This window comes from Schistocerca cancellata, unplaced genomic scaffold (genome assembly GCF_023864275.1).
Source record: "Schistocerca cancellata isolate TAMUIC-IGC-003103 unplaced genomic scaffold, iqSchCanc2.1 HiC_scaffold_1143, whole genome shotgun sequence".
In the NCBI taxonomy this organism is placed as follows: Eukaryota; Metazoa; Arthropoda; class Insecta; order Orthoptera; family Acrididae; genus Schistocerca; species Schistocerca cancellata.
The window spans coordinates 614,436-632,383 of NW_026047142.1; the positions used below are offsets into that span (position 1 = coordinate 614,436).

Below are 17,948 nucleotides of genomic sequence, written 5' to 3' on the forward strand. Positions count from 1 at the left end.
TTTAACCACAAGCTGCAGTGTCAAAGTGCTGTGATGCTCCCAGATTTACCCTCTTCAGGTGTGTGGTCTACTGGCAGTGCCATGGACGTCAGAGGGTCACGGGGGCAGGATGGCTGTTTGATGTCCTTGTCTCATGTTGCTGACACTGTTTACCTCACTTGGCAGTGCGTGGCTAAGTTAGCATTATGTGACCCTTAGTGAGCAGTGCCAGTGATGCATAAACCACTGAATTCTCATAGGCAGCCACTGCTACTGGTTTAGAAACTCACCCTAATGTGTAATGATCGCTGCTATACCTCCGTGGTTGTGAACTGCTGCCCTCCAAGGCAGAAGTCTCGTGATGCATCGGAGCTCAGAGCCTAGGGGTGGCTCATCTGTTGTGTCATTCCGAGTCTACAGGTGCAGACATAAAACCGTGAGTTGGTCTGGTGGAGGTGGCTGCCCAGATTGGTATCAGCTGCTGGATGGCCTGTAATATGATGGAGAATTGCACGGAGCTGATGTCGTGGAAAGTGCTGCCAGACTGTGCATAATTGAGTTAGAAACAGAGAGTATTTATGGCGATTAATAACACTCTCTAAAAAATCTTGTCACTGAGTGGCGGCAGGGGAACACACGTAAGAAAGGTATTACATAGGCAAGCTTTAGGCAGAGGGCTGAAGGAAAAAGAATTGGTGAGGATTAGGAAAAGAGATAGAGTTCAGAAAAATCAGCCAGAACCCCAGGTCAGGGGAGACTTACTGGCCGGGATGAGAAGAAAAGACTACAATATATTTTCAAAAAATGATTATTTTCATTGTTATAGTTTGATATGATATTTTGTTGTATGTATGAGTCTTTACTTGTCAGTGTTTCAATAATTGAGTTGTCTCATTCATTGCCCCATAGTCACTTCAGAGTCCTTTACTCAGCTGTCCAAAGATCAATTATGAGAAAGGATGGTAATTCTTTCAATTCTTGTTCCTTAATGTTTCAGGATGATCGTTAGAAAGGCATACAAAATTGTGGATAAATATTGCTGATGAAATTATGTAGAATTATGGAACACCATAGGGACCGACAGCCTAAGAAATTTGGTCCCATAAGATAAAAATGGAACACCATTTAAATGCTTCCCCATATGCAGAGATCAGACAAAGATTAATGAAAGTCTGTTTGGAGCACAGCATGTATGATGAAAAATCAGAAAAAAATTATTACAGCCTGTTAATTTTGGTGTTCCAAGGGAGTTTATTGAAAATCAGGAGACTGATTGAATAACGGACTAAGTCAGCAAGAAATATGACAAGTAAAGAACTTTATAACTAGAAAAGAGAAAATGGTTGGGTACATATTACTACATGCCTTGTTTATGAAACTTGTTGTTGAAGGGATTGTGTAACTAAAGAGTTGTAGGATGGAAGATTAGGGTCACAGAAACAGCACAGTAACCAAAATACACTGTGGTGACAAAAGACTTAGGAGACCTTCTAATGTTGTGTCAGACCTCCTTTTTCCTTGTGTAATGCAGTAGCTCAATGTGACACGGACTCGAGAAGTCATTGGAACTTCCCTGTAGAAATGTTGAAGTATGCTGCTGCTATAGCCATCCATAATTGTGAAAATGTTGCCGGTGCTGGGTTTTGTGCACAAACTGACCTCTCAATTATGTCCCATAAATGTTCAATGGGATTTGTGTTGGGCGATCTGTGTGGCCAGATCGTTTGCTCGAATTGTACAGAATCTTCTTCAGACCGATCTCAAATGATTGTGGCTCAGTGACATGATGCATTGTCATCCATAAAAATTCCATTGTTGTTTGGGAACATGAAGTCCATTAATGGCTGCAAATATTCTTCAAGTAGCCGAACATAACCGTTTCCAGCCAATGATCAATTCAGTTGGGCCAGAGGCCCCAGTACGTTCCATGTAAACACAGCCCACATCATTATGGAGCCACTACCAGCTTGCACAGTGCCTCGTTGATGACTCAGATCCACGATTTCATGGGGTCTGCACCACACTCGAATCCTGCCATCAGTTTGTACCATCGTCTGATTATGCCACAGTTTTCCAGTCATTTAGGGTCCAACCAGTGTCTTCACAAGCCCCATTTTGTGATGTTAGCAAAGCCACTCATGTTGGTCATCTGCTGTGAGAGCTCATTAATGCCAAATTTGGTACACCATCCTAATGCGTATGTTTATCGTACATCCCACATTCATTTCTGTGGTAATTTCTCGCAGTGTCACTTGTCTGTTGGCACTGACAGCTCTGTGCAAATATCACTGCTCTCAATTGTTAAGTGAAGGCAGTTGGCCAGTGCATTGTGCTCGGTGAGAGGTAATGCCTGAAATTCTGTATTCTCAGCACAGTCTTGACACTGTGGATCTCAGAAAATTTAATTATGTAATTATTACCAAAATGGAGTATCCCGTGTGTCTAGCTCCAACTACCACTCCACATCTAAAGTCTGTTAATTCATCTCCTGTAGCCCTGATCTCATTGGACACCTTTTGACGTAAATCATCTGAGTTCAAGTGGCAGCTTCACCAGTGCACTGTTCTTTTATACCTTTTGTACACAACACTACTGCGATCTGTATTTGTGCATATTGCTATCCCATTACTTTTGTCACTTCAGTGTAAAGGCCCTTTGTTCAAAAGCACATACCTGTGAAATAAAAATCTGCCACTCAGTAACATTTGATACTATGTTACTTGTAAAATGCTCAGATCATTGTTGACATGCTTTGACATGCAGTACTTTTGGTAGTTGAGAAGCTGCCACTGAAGCATGTACCACTCTTTGACAGCACGCTTAATGTGGTCAGTCAGTGTAATTTAAGGAAACCGCAGAAAAGTTAAAGTGCTACCAGTCTAAAACATACCAGTCTGTTTATGGGTCATTAAAGGAAGCCTTACTAGCCACCCAAAGATCCTATGCCCTTGCCATGTTTGTGTTTGTTGATGATATCATTATGATCTGATCTGTATGTGGGCCAAGACACTATATCCTCATTCTTCCACAGCATCCAGACTCTCTCTCCTCTTCCGTTCACATGGTCCTCTTTAACTTGGCGTGCCACCGTACTGGACAATAATCTCCATCTCTCTGATGGCTCTGTGAGAACCTCTGTCATTGAGACTACAAACCATCAACAGTACTTTATTCTGTTAGCAGCCATCCCCTCCAATAGACCATGATCACATGTTGATGTCATACCTGGAGTGACAGGCAATGCACACCTGTGGTATGCTGGCAGAACCTTCACAGTCACTCCATTGCAAACCTAGTTTACAAGTATATCTCCTGTTGCATATCCACATATGGCCCTAATCCTTGAACCAGTGAACTGAACCAGTTGCTGTGGGATGTGCCCATTGTTACTCTGGACTAAAACAACTTAACCACATTTTTAGCTGAGTTTAGCTTCGTTTAATAGTGCCCTAAAATGATGAATATCATTGCCGCTGATTCTGCTTAATGTCCCACTGCAACAGACAGCAGTGATGCCCCTTCAAGTTACATATCTTTTAATTGTGCCTGTCTGCAACTTAACATGTCATTTTTACGATATGTAGCAATCTATCTTTTGAAACTTCCTGGCAGATTAAAACTGTGTGCCTGACCAAGACTCGAACTCGGGACCTTTGCCTTTCGCAGGCAAGTGCTTGCCCGCGAAAGGCAAAGGTCCCGAGTTCGAGTCTCGGTCGGGCACACTTGCCCGCGAAAGGCAAAGGTCCCGAGTTCGAGTCTCGGTCGGGCACACAGTTTTAATCTGCCAGGAAGTTTCATATCAGCGCACACTCCGCTGCAGAGTGAAAATCTCATTCTGGAATCTATCTTTTCCTATATGTTCAGTCTATGGAGAGGCACTAGTGTCATATCTCAGTGAGGAACTTGAAACTTTCAGCACCGTACAGGGACATGTAGAGGAATTATGGCTCAAGTTTAAAAGAATAGTTGACTATACACTGGAAAGTTAAATACCCAGTATAACAGTTCATGATGTGAGAGATCCTCTATGGTATACAATCACTGTAAAGAATCTTCTAAAGAAACAGACTACTGGATAATGTGTGTAAAAGAAACCATAGGGCTGCAGATAGAGATGCTAAATGAAATGTGTTTGGCAGTTAAGTGAGCAACACTCATAGGTAAGGGCTTTTAGTAGCACGAAAGTTAGCATCCAGTCACTCGCGGGCTAGACGAGAACTGAAATTGAGAGTAGTAATGCAAAAGCAAAAATTCTTAACTCTGATTTCAAATGTTCCTTTACATAAGCAAACACAGGAGTATTGCACCAGTTAAATCTTTATACCACTGAAGAGATGAGTGAAATAGTATTAGTTTCAGTGACGTTGAGAAACAGCTGAAATCATTAAATTTGAACAAAGCTCCAGGGCTCAATGGAGTACCTGTCAGATTCTGCCCAATTTTCATCTGAGTTAGTCCCTCTGTTACTACAACCTATAGTAGTTCTCTCAGACAAAAAACCATACTCAGTAGCTGGAAGAAAGCATAGGTTACACTTGTCTATAAGAAGGTTAGCAGAAGTGATCCACAAAATTACTGTCCAGTATCCTGAATATTGATTTGTAGCAGAAACTTACAACATATTCTGAACCCAAGTATGGTGTATCGGCTCACTGGATTGAAGATTTCTTAGTAAGAAGGATGCAGCATGTTATCTTGGATAGAGAACTATTGACAAATATAGAACTGAAGTAACTTTGGATGTACCCCAGGGAAATGTGTTGCATATTTATGATCTTGCAGACAATATTAATAGTAACCTCAACTTTTTTCAATGATGCAGTTATCTACAATGAAATACAGTTTGAAGGAAACTGCAAAAATATTCACTGAGGCCATGATAAGATTTCAGAGTGGTGCAAAGATTGACAACTTTCTTCAAATGGTTGGAAATGTAAAATTGTGCACTCAACAAAATAAAAAATAAAAAATTAACATGGTATCAGATGAACATAATATCAGTGAATCATAGTTGAAATTTGTAAACTCACACAAATACCCGAGTGTAACACTTGGTAGGACATGAAAGGGAAAAAGACATAAGGTCGATCGTAGGTAAAGCAGGTAGCTAACTTCAGTTTTCTGGTAGAATAGTAGGGAAATGCAATTAGTTTACAAAGGAAACAGATTATAAATCAATCATGTGACCCATCTTAGAATATAGCTTGTGTGGGACCCTTACCAATTAGGACTAGTAGGGGATATTGAATGCATACAGAGAAGGGCAGCTTGAATGGTCACAGGCTTGTTTTATGAATGGTCACAGGTTTGTTTGATCCACAGAAGAGAGTCATGGATTTTGAAAGAAGTGAACTGGCAGCCGCAGAGTCCTGAGAAAGTCTTTTAACAACGTTTCAAGAATTACTATCAATTTTGACTCTTTCAAATATACTGCAAACTCCTGCAGATTGCTTCCATAGGTTTTGTGATGACAAGATTAAATTTACTGCAGCACACACAGAGGCTTGTGAACAATCATTCTTCCTGTGCTCCATGTGGGAATGGAATAGGAAAAAGCTTATATAGTACAGTGCTCTTCACAGTGGTCCACAGAGTGTAGCTGTATAATATCCCACCCCAACAGTCATATCCTACCCTATCAGAGACAGGGTCATCTGTGAAAGCAGTCATATTGTATACCAACTCAGCTGTGACTTTGGTACAGATTTTTATGTAAACTTGACACTTGAGTAATAACCAGTCTAAAACTACAACAAAGAGAAAAATTGACTATCCAGTTGCAGAACATGTTGCTGAGCCCTACAGGCTTGACCTTGGTTATTGCACAACCTGTGGCGTCTGCTCATGGGTGGGTCTTCTGTTTCTGCATACCTATCTCTTTCCATTGTTGCCTTTTCTTCCCACTGCCTTTCACCCTCACTGCTCCTCTCACCCTCTCCATCCAACAGAACTCCTCACACCATTGGGCTGCTGCCCTAGGGCTATGTAATCAATTGGGTCAATGTAGCTGTGCATTTTTGAGTCAATTGGTCTATGTTTTTCATCAGCTTAGAAGGAGAACATTGAAAGCTAAGAAGAACATTGTCCAAAAACATAACAAAATTTCCAGTCTTGTTCTACGTGCATGTTGTCTATTCAGTACCCTACATTTATGGTTAATGGTTATCTTTATGTAGATTCTGAGAAAGCTTGCTTTCTTTTTCTGCCAGATTTTGTGTTGTGTTAGTTCATTTTAAACTCATTTAACTGACTTAGTTACCAGTTAAGAGTTTTAGTTTCACAGATTTGCTTGTTTATCATTTAATTCTTGTACACAAATATTTATATCACATTGTAAATGATATGATAATTCCAATAATTAATTATTTATTTCTTTTTGACTGCTTTACATTCATGCCTTAAGTTGACCACTTCATTGTAATCACTTCAGTTTTAATCTTTTTTTCGTTTTCTGTCTGTTAATCAGGAGAACCACAAGATTTTCAGTGGAAGGGAAATGACAATGCAGCTATTTTAGACAGCTGTTCCTCCTTAGAAAAGCCCCCTGGACAATCATCACAAGAAAGTAGTTGTGAGGAATTCAGAAACAAAACTCAAAAGAGGAATTCTGCATTTTCACCCTTACCTGCCAACAATAAGTTCACAGATACAGTTCATGGACTTGGTTCTAATTATGCTATAGATGAAAAATGTGATACTAAAAGTACTGGAAATCAGCCACGTTTAGAAGAAGAAAGAACTAATTGTGTAATCCCCAAAAGAAATAAACCAGAATGTAGCAACACAGTTAAAACTACAAAGAATCATTTTCTGGCAGCTGAAAGAAGTTTCGATATTATTAGTGATAGTGAAGACTCAAGTGATGAAGATAATGACATTGTTGACTTGGACACAAATTGTCAAGAGGCAAAAATCAATGATAATCAATATGGAAATAAGAAACAATTGGTTGTCATGAGAAGAACTAATACACCTCAGACATTGGTGATAAGTTTAATCAGTGGTATTGGTGGTGGTGGTGGTGGTCGTGGTGGTGGAGGAGGAGCACAAGGAGGAGGAGGAGGAGGAGGAGCATTGATATTGATATTATGTCCGAAAAATTTGATTTTTTAGCATATAATCTTCTTAAAATATTAACCTGGTTTTCAAAATGGTTCTGCACACACATTTCAGGTTAATCTTCTCATCTCTGGGATATCTTGAGTTTAATGTATGTCATTTAGTAGTTCACTAAAGTACCTTCATTTCTTCAGCATATATTTCACAGAGCCATGTAAAAGTAACTATGCAGCTATTCTCACTGTGTGGCATACTCTCCCAGAAGATTGTCCATATGATGATCCCTCAGATCTTGTTTTGACTTCTTTGCCATGACCATGACTCGCAAAATAAGTCCATTGTCTAGTAAGCAGTTTCTTGATAATTTCAGCAGAATAGAGAAAAATTGTGTCACAAAATTTTAACCCTAGATAGCTGATGCCAATAGGAACCAAAATTACTAAAGTTGTGTAGGTCGACAACGCGCCCTTTTTAAACTATGGAAACTTATCACCACGTGCTCCAATTGGCTGTGGGATTGCCCTGTTGCTGTTCACCGGTTGACGGGCAGTGCTATAGTTGTCGGTTCACACATACAAACATCCCTCGCCCCGTCAGTGCCACCATGTGATACACACATGTCGAATTGGTCTTGTTGTTTGTCTCCACCTCACATCAGAGGCATTCACACATAAGCTTTGCTTCAGAGCACACAAACATCACCTGTGATTTAGTCATGCAGTAAGCATGGCAGCACAGTATTGATTTGAGGAACAACGAGATATGAGTTTTGTCTATGGACTAGCCAGTGCTAATGCGCATGAAGCTCGACAGTTGTATTAGGAACGGTATGTAGCAAGACGCCACCCACACCTCCAGACGTTTACAGCAATTAACCAGCAACTAAGTGAAACATGCTAATTAGTGGGATATCGTGATGATGCTGGAAGACCTCGAACATGATAGGGGGCTGCATTTGAAGAGACTGTTCTCAAGCACTTCAAGGAAGCACCTACGACAAGTCCTCGAGTGGTTGGACACAACTTGGGGGTCACTCATCAGTTAGTCTGGGAGGTTCTGAGTAACTACGGCCAGCATCCATTTAGTTTCCACCCTGTCGAAGACCTAAATCCTGTGGCGGTCTATGACCACAGGCTAGGGTTTTTCCGGTGGTTTCTGTTAAGTGTAGCACGAGGTCTTGACTTCCCCGCCATTGTGTTGTTTACCGACGAGTGCACCTTCTGTCAAGATGGCCTTTACAACACTCAAAACATTCATTACTGGGCAAGGGGAAATCCTCATGTCACATACGTCCAGGGAAACCAGGAACGATTTTCATTTAACATTTAGGTAATCATTGTGGGCGACCATCTGATTTGGCCGGTCCGTCTACCTCCTCAATTTACTGGGGCCAATTGCCTTGATTTTTAGTAAGAAACTCTACCCAGCCTGCTGGAAGACGTTCTCCCGGACATCTGACTGTGCATGTGGTTGCAGCATGATGGGGCATCCGCACATAACAGTTGTGCTGTGCGCATATATTTAAATGAACTCTTCGACGGGCAGTTCACTGGCAGAGGTGCTTGTAGGACATGACCCTGGCGACCAGACCTCACGCCACTGGACTTTTTCCTGTGGGGATTTTTCAAGGTTCTATTTCACCCACCTGGACGTGAACCACCTACAAATGAAGAGGAATTAATGTATCACATTCAGCATGCCACCAATCACATCAGGGAAATGCCAGGAATCTTTGAAAGAGTTCGGCAAAACACCGTTCGACATTACCAAGCTTGTGTCACTTCAGAGGGTTGCCAGTTTGAGCACCTGCTTTAGTAAACAGTGTCCTAGTTACAAAAAAGGCTCTTTTCAGTGCCGATACAATTTGTAAAAGGCTTTCTGTACATGAGCTAACATCTATAGATGGGTTTGTTCCCAGAACGTCTTATCATGAAACTGCAATGGATGTGTCGGGACCTTGGTGGATTTGCCCCGAGGCGCCCAGAGTGGAAAGCTGGCACAGTACCATCGAGTGTGTGGGATGCCTTGGATATGTTGTGATCTGTGGCAGGCAACGCATTCACAGTTATGCATTCTCCTGACCACTGGCAGCAGGGCAATCCCGCAGTCAATCGAAGTGCATGGCAGCAAGTTTCCATAGTTTATAAATGGTGCGCTGTTGACCTACACAACATTAGTTCTTTTGGGTTAAAATTTTGTGACACCTTTTTTTCGAAGTGCGTATTACTCCCTAAGAGCTTACTAGTTATTGTAATATACTGGGTGCTTTTCTGTCTGACTTAAGCTGAGGGCAATCATCAAGTAATGTATTTTGTAAGCAAATGTAGCTTATTTGACTATAAAAATTCAATTTATTGAAAGTATGAACAGATACCTCGGTGAAGGTTTGAAATTAATCTGCTCCAGTTCTAATGAAGATCATTTCATTCACTACACTCATGTTGCCTCATCCTTCGTTGAATACTGAGGGGCAGAGCCAAGGATACTTCCGTATCCTCAGACAATTGTGTACAAGGGAGAAACTGTCCTTAATGTAAGTTTCTTAGCAGAAAGTCCAAAGCAGATTACGAATATTTTACTTCAGATTATGTGTAAAACTAGGAACCAATTAATCAATAATAATTGTAAAAGTAGGAGCGGTGAGAACTATGCCCTTAATATTGATTTCAATGCTTCGCCATGTCTCAGTGAAGATGTGGCACACAGTACCTGGCCTTGCCTTCAAATGCAAGAAGGTTCACAGTCCAGTGGGTGGTAAAAGAGTAAATTGTTTGTCTCCTGCAAAGAAATCTCAAATGAAGAATGAATTACTGTGATTTCTAATGGTTCCACATATTTATCAACTGAATGGCTGACTACATTGCTAGCGTTTGAGCATAATTTCACAACTCACCATAGGGAAAGGATTTCAAAGTGCAAAAAGGTGATGGAAGTACTCATAGAGTCTCAATTTGATAAAACTGACAGAAACAGTAATTCCTTGTAATTGACGATGAGGACTAGTTTCAGCTAAACAAGAGGCAAAACGAGCTAAAGCTAAAGGTAAAGAAATAATGATAAACCAACAATAAAGTTGGTTTAGGTTGAAATATTCCATTTGAGCAATTCTTGTGGTGTATATAAATTGAACTAATATACCACAAAGAAATGGGATGATAGAAATAAGTCTAAAGAGGTCAAACAATAGAAAAATTAATTACACAACTTGATCATTGCCCACCCAATACTGGAGTTAAAATTCATTTCAGCAAAGATACCCTAGTGGTCACAAATTTTATCCCAACCGTCACTCCCTTATTTAACACAGTCACAATTATCACTGCATCAGTGGCTGTCTCTCAGAAAAGCTGATTGGTCAATTTTTGGCACCAAAATAGTGTTTGAATTTAATCAGTTGAAGGGAATTGATGATATTGTGTAAGAAAAAGTGAGAATAAATCTCACACACTACAAGTGACAGTCTCTCGCTTCTTTGGGAAGTGTCATCAGAAACTTGTGGTGTGGTGGCTAGAACTGATTGCTGCAGCCATCAAAGCATGGAGATGGGCACTTCAATGGTTCAAATTTCATTCTTCCACAGAAAACCTTACTAAGTGTGGGATTGATTTTTTAATAAGAAAGGAAAAAAGAAATGTTAGGAACAGCTTAGCGAGAGTTCACAGTTCATCTTCACTAGTATGGGCCGAACTTTGCCACATTTACAGTATTCAGCTCTGTAAAATAGTTTTGGGTTTTCTTACCAATGAGAAAATTATCACTGGCTCTTGTGTCAGAGATGAATACCTTGCCTTATTCCTCGCCATTGTGTCTGAATCCTGTAAACTTATGATGGGGTCAGTCACAGCACTTCGGGCTGTGTAATGTTTGAGTGAACTACAAACAGAACCCCCCCCCCCCAACACACACACACACACACACACACACACACACACACACACACACCACTCTCTCTCTCTCTCTCTCTCTCTCTCTCTCTCTCTCTCCCTCTCCCTCTCTCTCTCTCTCTCTCTCTCTCTCTCTCTCTCTCTCTCTCTCTCTCTCTCTCTTTCTGCCACTCCTCACCAGTTAGGGCTGATCATGACTTATTTTAGGGAATTTTATGCTTTGGCTGCTGCAATTTTACTAAAGATGATGTCAACATAGTTTCCAAGGTAATTTTGTTTTAAAATAATAAATCATATGCTGTGTGTATTACTGTGGTGTATTGTTTCGCCTGTGTACATCATTGACATTAGAGCATATTAAGATTTTGTCTTACGGAGCAAGTTGTTACCTTTTTGAAGATTTATTCATGAATAGGTATTCCACAAAATTATTTGATATAGTTCTGTTTCACTCATTGACTGTGCTTAATTATGACACATGACAAGAATGAATGTGAAGTTCCTCAAAACCAATGACATATGGTCTGCATAGAAAGCGTCTGTTCAAACTAGAACAAGCCAGATTGGGGATTCAGCATTCAATATGTATGGTCACTACCAGTTGTCATGGATATCTCAGAAGTACAAGCAATTTTCTCAAAGATGAGACATGGAAGTATAATGGATTCTCACAGAGTTAAAACTTCAGTGCATAAATACATGCCCATCAACTCTGTTTATTAAATTTTATCCTAGCAGACACAAGACTTTCCACTGATTATCTATCAGCAGTAGAAGAATTTTTCAGAAGCACCCTGGGGCTCTTGTCTTACTATGTGTTTCATTCAGTTGTAATATAATGTGGCGAAAATGTTTTTGTGATGAAGTTTGGAATGTGTATCATTGCTTAACACAGGAAAAACAATGGTCAATATGACACATCTTATTAAAAAAAAATACATATCTTGTGTAATCCAGAGTGCTTTTTCTTGATGCTGCCCTAGGTTCAACTTGATGTTACTGCATTGCCACGTGGGAATTGTGTGATGAAGTAAGTATGTTTCAGTACTTCTTGTACACAAAGAATTTTATTTTGTATGCTAGATGTTCGACGGCGAACATAGAAAGTCTGACTACATGTTGTTAATTCAAAAATTCGGTCCAAGGCAGACTTAAGACTGATGTAGGACTAACCTCTGGCAGCGTATAAATCGCCTCTATTTATATGATTTTAAACAATTACTATTATTGTTACACATTGAATTTTGCATATTTAACAATTAAAGTTTTTACATACATCTTCCCAAATCACATAGAAAATTACATAGAATAACAGTGAATAATTTTATACAAAGACAGGAAGGAATTAAATTTTGTATGAGTAAAATTTTACATTTCTATATAGTTGTTATTACAGTTTTATTGACTAACACCAATTAAAACATGAACATGTTTGATTCTGTCTGAAAAAGCATTGTGTCATGTTTCTGTTTGGAGAATGAACAATTTCTGACTTAAAAAACATAAAAATAGCTCTCTTTCGATGACTTGAAATGTCATAACTTTAATTGCTAATTACTCCATAACTACAATAACAATTTTATTCCTTCCATGTGCCTGTAGTTTGTATTGTGTGCAAATTATGATGGTACCTTAGTTTTTAATCCAACATGTTTCCTTCTTTCGATATACTGGTGAGGCCCAACGTAAACAATGTTACCGCAATAGTTTAAATTAGTGTAAATTTCAGAGTTGCTTTGGTGAATTCGAATACAGATAACCAGAAATATGTTTCCTTTATTCTATGTATTGGTGAGACACAATGTAGTCAAAGTCAAAGCAACATTTTAAATTGGTGTAAATTACTAATATTACATATATACCCTCATGGGAGAGTGGAGATGAGTCTGGAATAGGATACAGGATTCCAAAAGGGTTGTGGTGCTACAGTCCATGGAAGCTGCATTGTGCATTACATTATTTTCCAACACGTCAGTAGAAATGAAAACATCTCAGCCTTGGGAATTAACTGCACGTTCTCAGTCTTCTAATTTGGTATGGTGAGATGGGGTATTTTCCTCCTAATGGCTAAAGAGTTGCATTATTGCAGCCTTGAGGTCAGCAAAGGTTCCTCATTTTTCGAACAACTACACCATGATCTCTCTGTTGAATGGAATGTGCAAACTCTTCAAAAGGAAGATGAACTGCCAAATTCTCCAATTCAGGCAATATTTACTCCAGTATCAATGCAGTTTTTTACCATCTTATACTCTTGATACATCCAGTTAAAAGCCATTCATGCATCACCAGTATTTAATATTTTGTAATTGGTGTCAGTGGCATCATATCCATGGTGAGCTGTGTGGTTTGTGGACTGCTGTGTGTTGATGACTTCTCTTTACATTGCAGCTCCACGTCACTGGTATAACAAAATGTCAGCACCAGGGAGGTGTTCAAAAGACTGGATACTGAACAGTGACACCCAGTTCTCTACAAAAACCCACATCACCAATGTGGAGACCGGTCACCTCACCTCGTCCATTCATCCTGTGAGTGGACAGGTGGCCACTCCTATGCTTCTTCAGTAGGGCCCAAGCAGGCACACGGGGTTGGGGGGATTACTAGTTATCAGGAGCTCCAACACTAGGTGCATTATGGGGCCCCTTAGGAGCACAGCATTCAGGGCTGGAAAGAAAGCCAATGTGCACACAATACATCTGTCGGGAGGCCTCATCCGAGATGTTGAGGCGGCCTTGCCTGTGGCTATCGAGCATGCAGGGTGGAGTCATCTGCAAGTTGTGCCTCATATTGGCGCCAACGACGCCTTTCACTCGGGGCCTGAAGCCATCCTCAGCTCATTCCAGTGACTGGCAGAGGTAGTGAAGACTGCTGGCCTTGCGTGTGGGATACAAGCAGAGGTCGCGCTTTGCAGTATTGTTTCCAGAGTTGATCAGGATCCTTTGGTTTGCAGCCAAGTGGAAGGTCTCAACCAAGTCTTGGTCAACTCTGTGATGGTCTTGGCTGCAGAATTGTAGACCTGCATTATCTTGTCAGGATTTGTAGAACTCCCCTTGATGGGTCAGGGGTGCACTACACAAAATAAGCAGCTACTCGGGTAGCAGAGTACTTGAGGAGTGCACATGAAGGTTTTTTAGGCTAAACAGTACTTTGAGGTCCTCTTATGACCACTCACAGTCGATATACAGCAAAGGAAGCCAGACGGCCTTCAGAATAAAGGCACTTCAACTGTCACAATATCAGCAACCTGTCGAAGTGTTTGAATACAGTTTTCATATTTACTGCCTCCGGGGAAGTTCTTATGCTCAAATTATTCATGGATTGAGAGCTGGCTGAAACCCAAGGTGGAAAGCTCTGAGATATTTAGCGAGTCACGGAACGTATATCGCAAAGGCAGATTGGAGGCCATAGGTGGGGGATTGTTCGTTGCAGTTGACAAAATACTGCCTCTATTGTGGTTGAAGCTGAGTGTGACAGTGATGTTATCCGTTTCCATATAATAGTTGTAGGTGAAACCATGTTAATTGTTGGATGTTTCTACCAGCCATCCGATTCCGCTGTGACAGTTCTATAGTCATTCAAAGAAAATCTTGTCAGTAGCACATAAATACTGACTTTGTGCAAGACTAGTTGCAGGTGATTTTAACGTACTGAGTATAGATTGGGATTCCTATGGATTCATTTGGGTGGTATAGACTGCCAGTCATGTGAAATACTTTTGAACATGATTTCTGAAATCTATCTTGAGCAGCTAACTCAGCAGCCCACACACACTGGAAATAACTTAGACCTTGTAGCTATAAATAGGATGGATCTTATCGACAATGTCAGTATACAAACAGGGATTAGCAATCTTGATATCATAATAGCAACTATGGTTTCTAAAGTTAATAAATCAGGAAAGAAGGCTAGGAGAGAATTTCTGCTAGATAGAGCAGAAAAGCAGTTGTTAGCATCTCACTTAGAGAGTGAATTGACAATACTTAATTCCAGTAAGGTAGATATAGAGGAATTACGGGCAAAGTTTAAGCATATTGTAAATCATGGTGTGGAGAGTTAACTGCATAGTAAGTGGATGAAGGATGGAAAGGAACCTCCATTGTTTAAAAATGAAATTTGGTAGATGCTGAGGAAACAGAGGCTGTTGCACTCTCACTTCAAAAGAAAATGCCCAAATGATGGCAAGTGAAGGTTAGTAGAGATTAATGCATCTGTGAAAAGATCTATGTATAAAGCACACAACGACTATCGCAGTCACACCTCAGCAAAAGCTCTGGCAGAGTACCTGAGAAAATTCTAGTCATATGTAAGTCTTTCATTCAGTCCCTTGTTGACCAGTCCAGCATGACAGTTGAAGATAGCAAAACATATGCTAAAGTTTTAAATTTTGCGTTCAAGAAATCGTTCACACAGGGGAATCATGCAGAGATATAGTCATTTGAGCATCAGACTGACTCTCATAAGATGACAAAGCAATAACCATCTCTGGCGTAGAGAAACAGCTGGGAGGTTTGAAAGAAGATATATCACCAGGTCTGGATGGAATCCCAATCTGGTTTTACAAAGAGTATTCTATGGTATTGGGCCTCTACCTAGCCTACATTTATTGTGAATCTTTTGCCCATCACAAAGTCCCAAGTGGCTGGAGAAAAGCACAGGTGATGCTAGTAAATAAGAAAAGTAAAAGAACAGACCCAAAAAGTTACCGACTAATATCCCTAACTTTGTTTTGTTGCTGAATCCATGAACATATTCTAAGTTTGAGCATATTAAACTTTCTTGAGTCTGAGATGCTTATGTCCAAGAATCAGCATGGGTTTAGAAAGGATTGCTTGTGAGAAACTCAGCTTGTCCTTTTGTCACATGACGTACTGCAATCTGTAGATGGAGGGCAACAGACAGATTCCATATTTCTAGATTTGGTACATTGCTGCATTGCAAGCTGTTGCCATAGGTATGAGCACATGGAATAAGTTCACAGATGTGAGAGTGGCTCGAAGATTTTGTAAGTAAAAAAACACAGTATGTTTTCCTCAAAGTTGAGTGACTGTAGGAAGATACTAGATGACTTAGACAAAATTTCTGGTTGGTATAATGAATGACGGTCAAATGCAGATGAATGGAAAGAACAAATCTGAAATGTTGAGTTACAGTATTACTAGTGTCCTACTTGCTACAGCCAAGTCATTTAAATATCTGGGCCTAACATTGCAGAGTGGTCTGAAATGGAATGAACATGCAAGAATTGTGGTAGAGAAGGCGAATGGTCGACTTTGGCATATTGGAAGAATTTTAGGAAAGAGTGGTTCACCTGTGAAGGTGACTGCATATAGGACAGAGGTGCGACCTATTCTTGAGTACTACTAGAGTGTTGGGGATCCATACCATATCAGATAAAATGTAAATGCCATGTGGCTAGGGCCTCCTGTCAGGTAGACTGTTCGCCTGGTGCAAGTCTTTCGAGTTGACACCACTTCGGTGACTTGTATGTCAATGGGGCTGTTAGGTATGACATTCCGTCATGCTGACCGCTCAGCTACCAGGTGTGGACACTGTGTTGTATGGAAGGAAGACATTGAAGCAATTCACAGGAGGGGCAGTTAGATGTGTTGCTGGCAGGTTCAAGCAATACATAAGTGTTACGGAGATATTCGTGAACTGAAATGGGAATCTCTGAAGGGAATGCAACATTCTGTCCAGTGAGAAAATTTAGAGAACTGGCATGTGAAGCTGACTACTGAACGATTCTACTATTGCCAACATATGTTGCGTGTAAGGTTCACGAAGATATGATACAAGAACCAGGACTCATACGGAGACATATATTGTGAGTGGAACACGAAGGGAAAAGACTAGTAGTGGTATGGGGTATCTTCTGCCACACACCATATGATGGCTTCCAGATGGTCTATGTAGATGTAGATGTAGATACAGCTCTATAGTATCTGAATTAGGTATCCACATCCTAAACATATCTTAAATAATCAGGTAGAAGAAGTGGTGGAGCTGTATCATGCCTGAGGCTTTTTTGATGAGAAACTAAAATGGTTATCACATGGGTGCCAAATAAAATTACTATCCCTAAAAATTCAGTGCTCTAAGATCGCTCTAATATTCCATAATGGAACCGTGTGGTAAGGTGACTGTACCGTTACTGTTCTGTCAAAATTCTAGAAATCCTTAACCTTATCCCATTTAGGTTAAGGATGTATAACATACGGATTTGCAACACCATTGGTATTTGACTAGATTCTGTCCACAGTAATGGTACAAGGCTGGCAACAAGCCTTTTGCACAGGTCCCATTGAAGGCCTTCTGGTGGAAGCGTACCACTGCTATTGCAAGTTAAGCATCAGGAACTTCTAGTTAATTATGTAATAATGATTGGGTAGGCACCTAGTGATCCGTGCCATCTGCCACTGGCAATCATAAGTCTAGACTTTAAGTGAAATGTCTCAGGGGTAGTAGAACAGCTGGGAAGTGTTGAGGAATTGTCTTTAGATACCTCCAATCAACTGTATGCACAGATCCTTTCCTCGAACTACTCCATAGTGCATAGCTAGCTCAAACATACACCTCAACCTGCTCTGTGGACCTGAAGGGAACACACACCTTAATGTCTATAGGTGACTGTTTCTTTTAATCCTTCATGGGTATATTAATTCAGAAACCATGTACACAGATGGCAATAGAACTATTGTAGAGTTGAGTGTGTGTTTGTGTACAGTAGTAATAACAAACTCTGGTCTCTGCCAAGTATGTTCACTGCTGAGCAGGCAATTGTCACCATAGCCCTATAACACATTGTAGCCAAAAAGTCCCTGTTGGTTTGTGACTCATAGAGCTGTCTTCAATCTGTTAGCCATCACTATGCAAGGCAATGCCTGTCAGTGTTCAGGATCTACTATGGACCTCCTCCATTGGGTGCTGCCATCACTTTCATATGCTCACCGAGGCACAGTCCTATGCTCGTAAGCAGCTCACAGCTTGTCTTGCTGAGGAAGCAACTGTGAGTGAATTACTAGGCAT

General features: G+C 40.5%; 1 protein-coding gene across 1 annotated transcript in view; it reads left to right on the forward strand.

Annotated features, from left to right (window-relative positions):
• Positions 1–17,948, forward strand: part of LOC126159437 (uncharacterized) — a 199,733-nt gene that overhangs the window by 49,972 nt on the left and 131,813 nt on the right. Inside the window, exons 3-4 of the mRNA XM_049916547.1 lie at positions 6,446–6,963; positions 11,906–11,952. Coding sequence (XP_049772504.1) covers positions 6,446–6,963; positions 11,906–11,952 — 565 coding nt within the window. The remainder of the gene's footprint in view (positions 1–6,445; positions 6,964–11,905; positions 11,953–17,948) is intronic.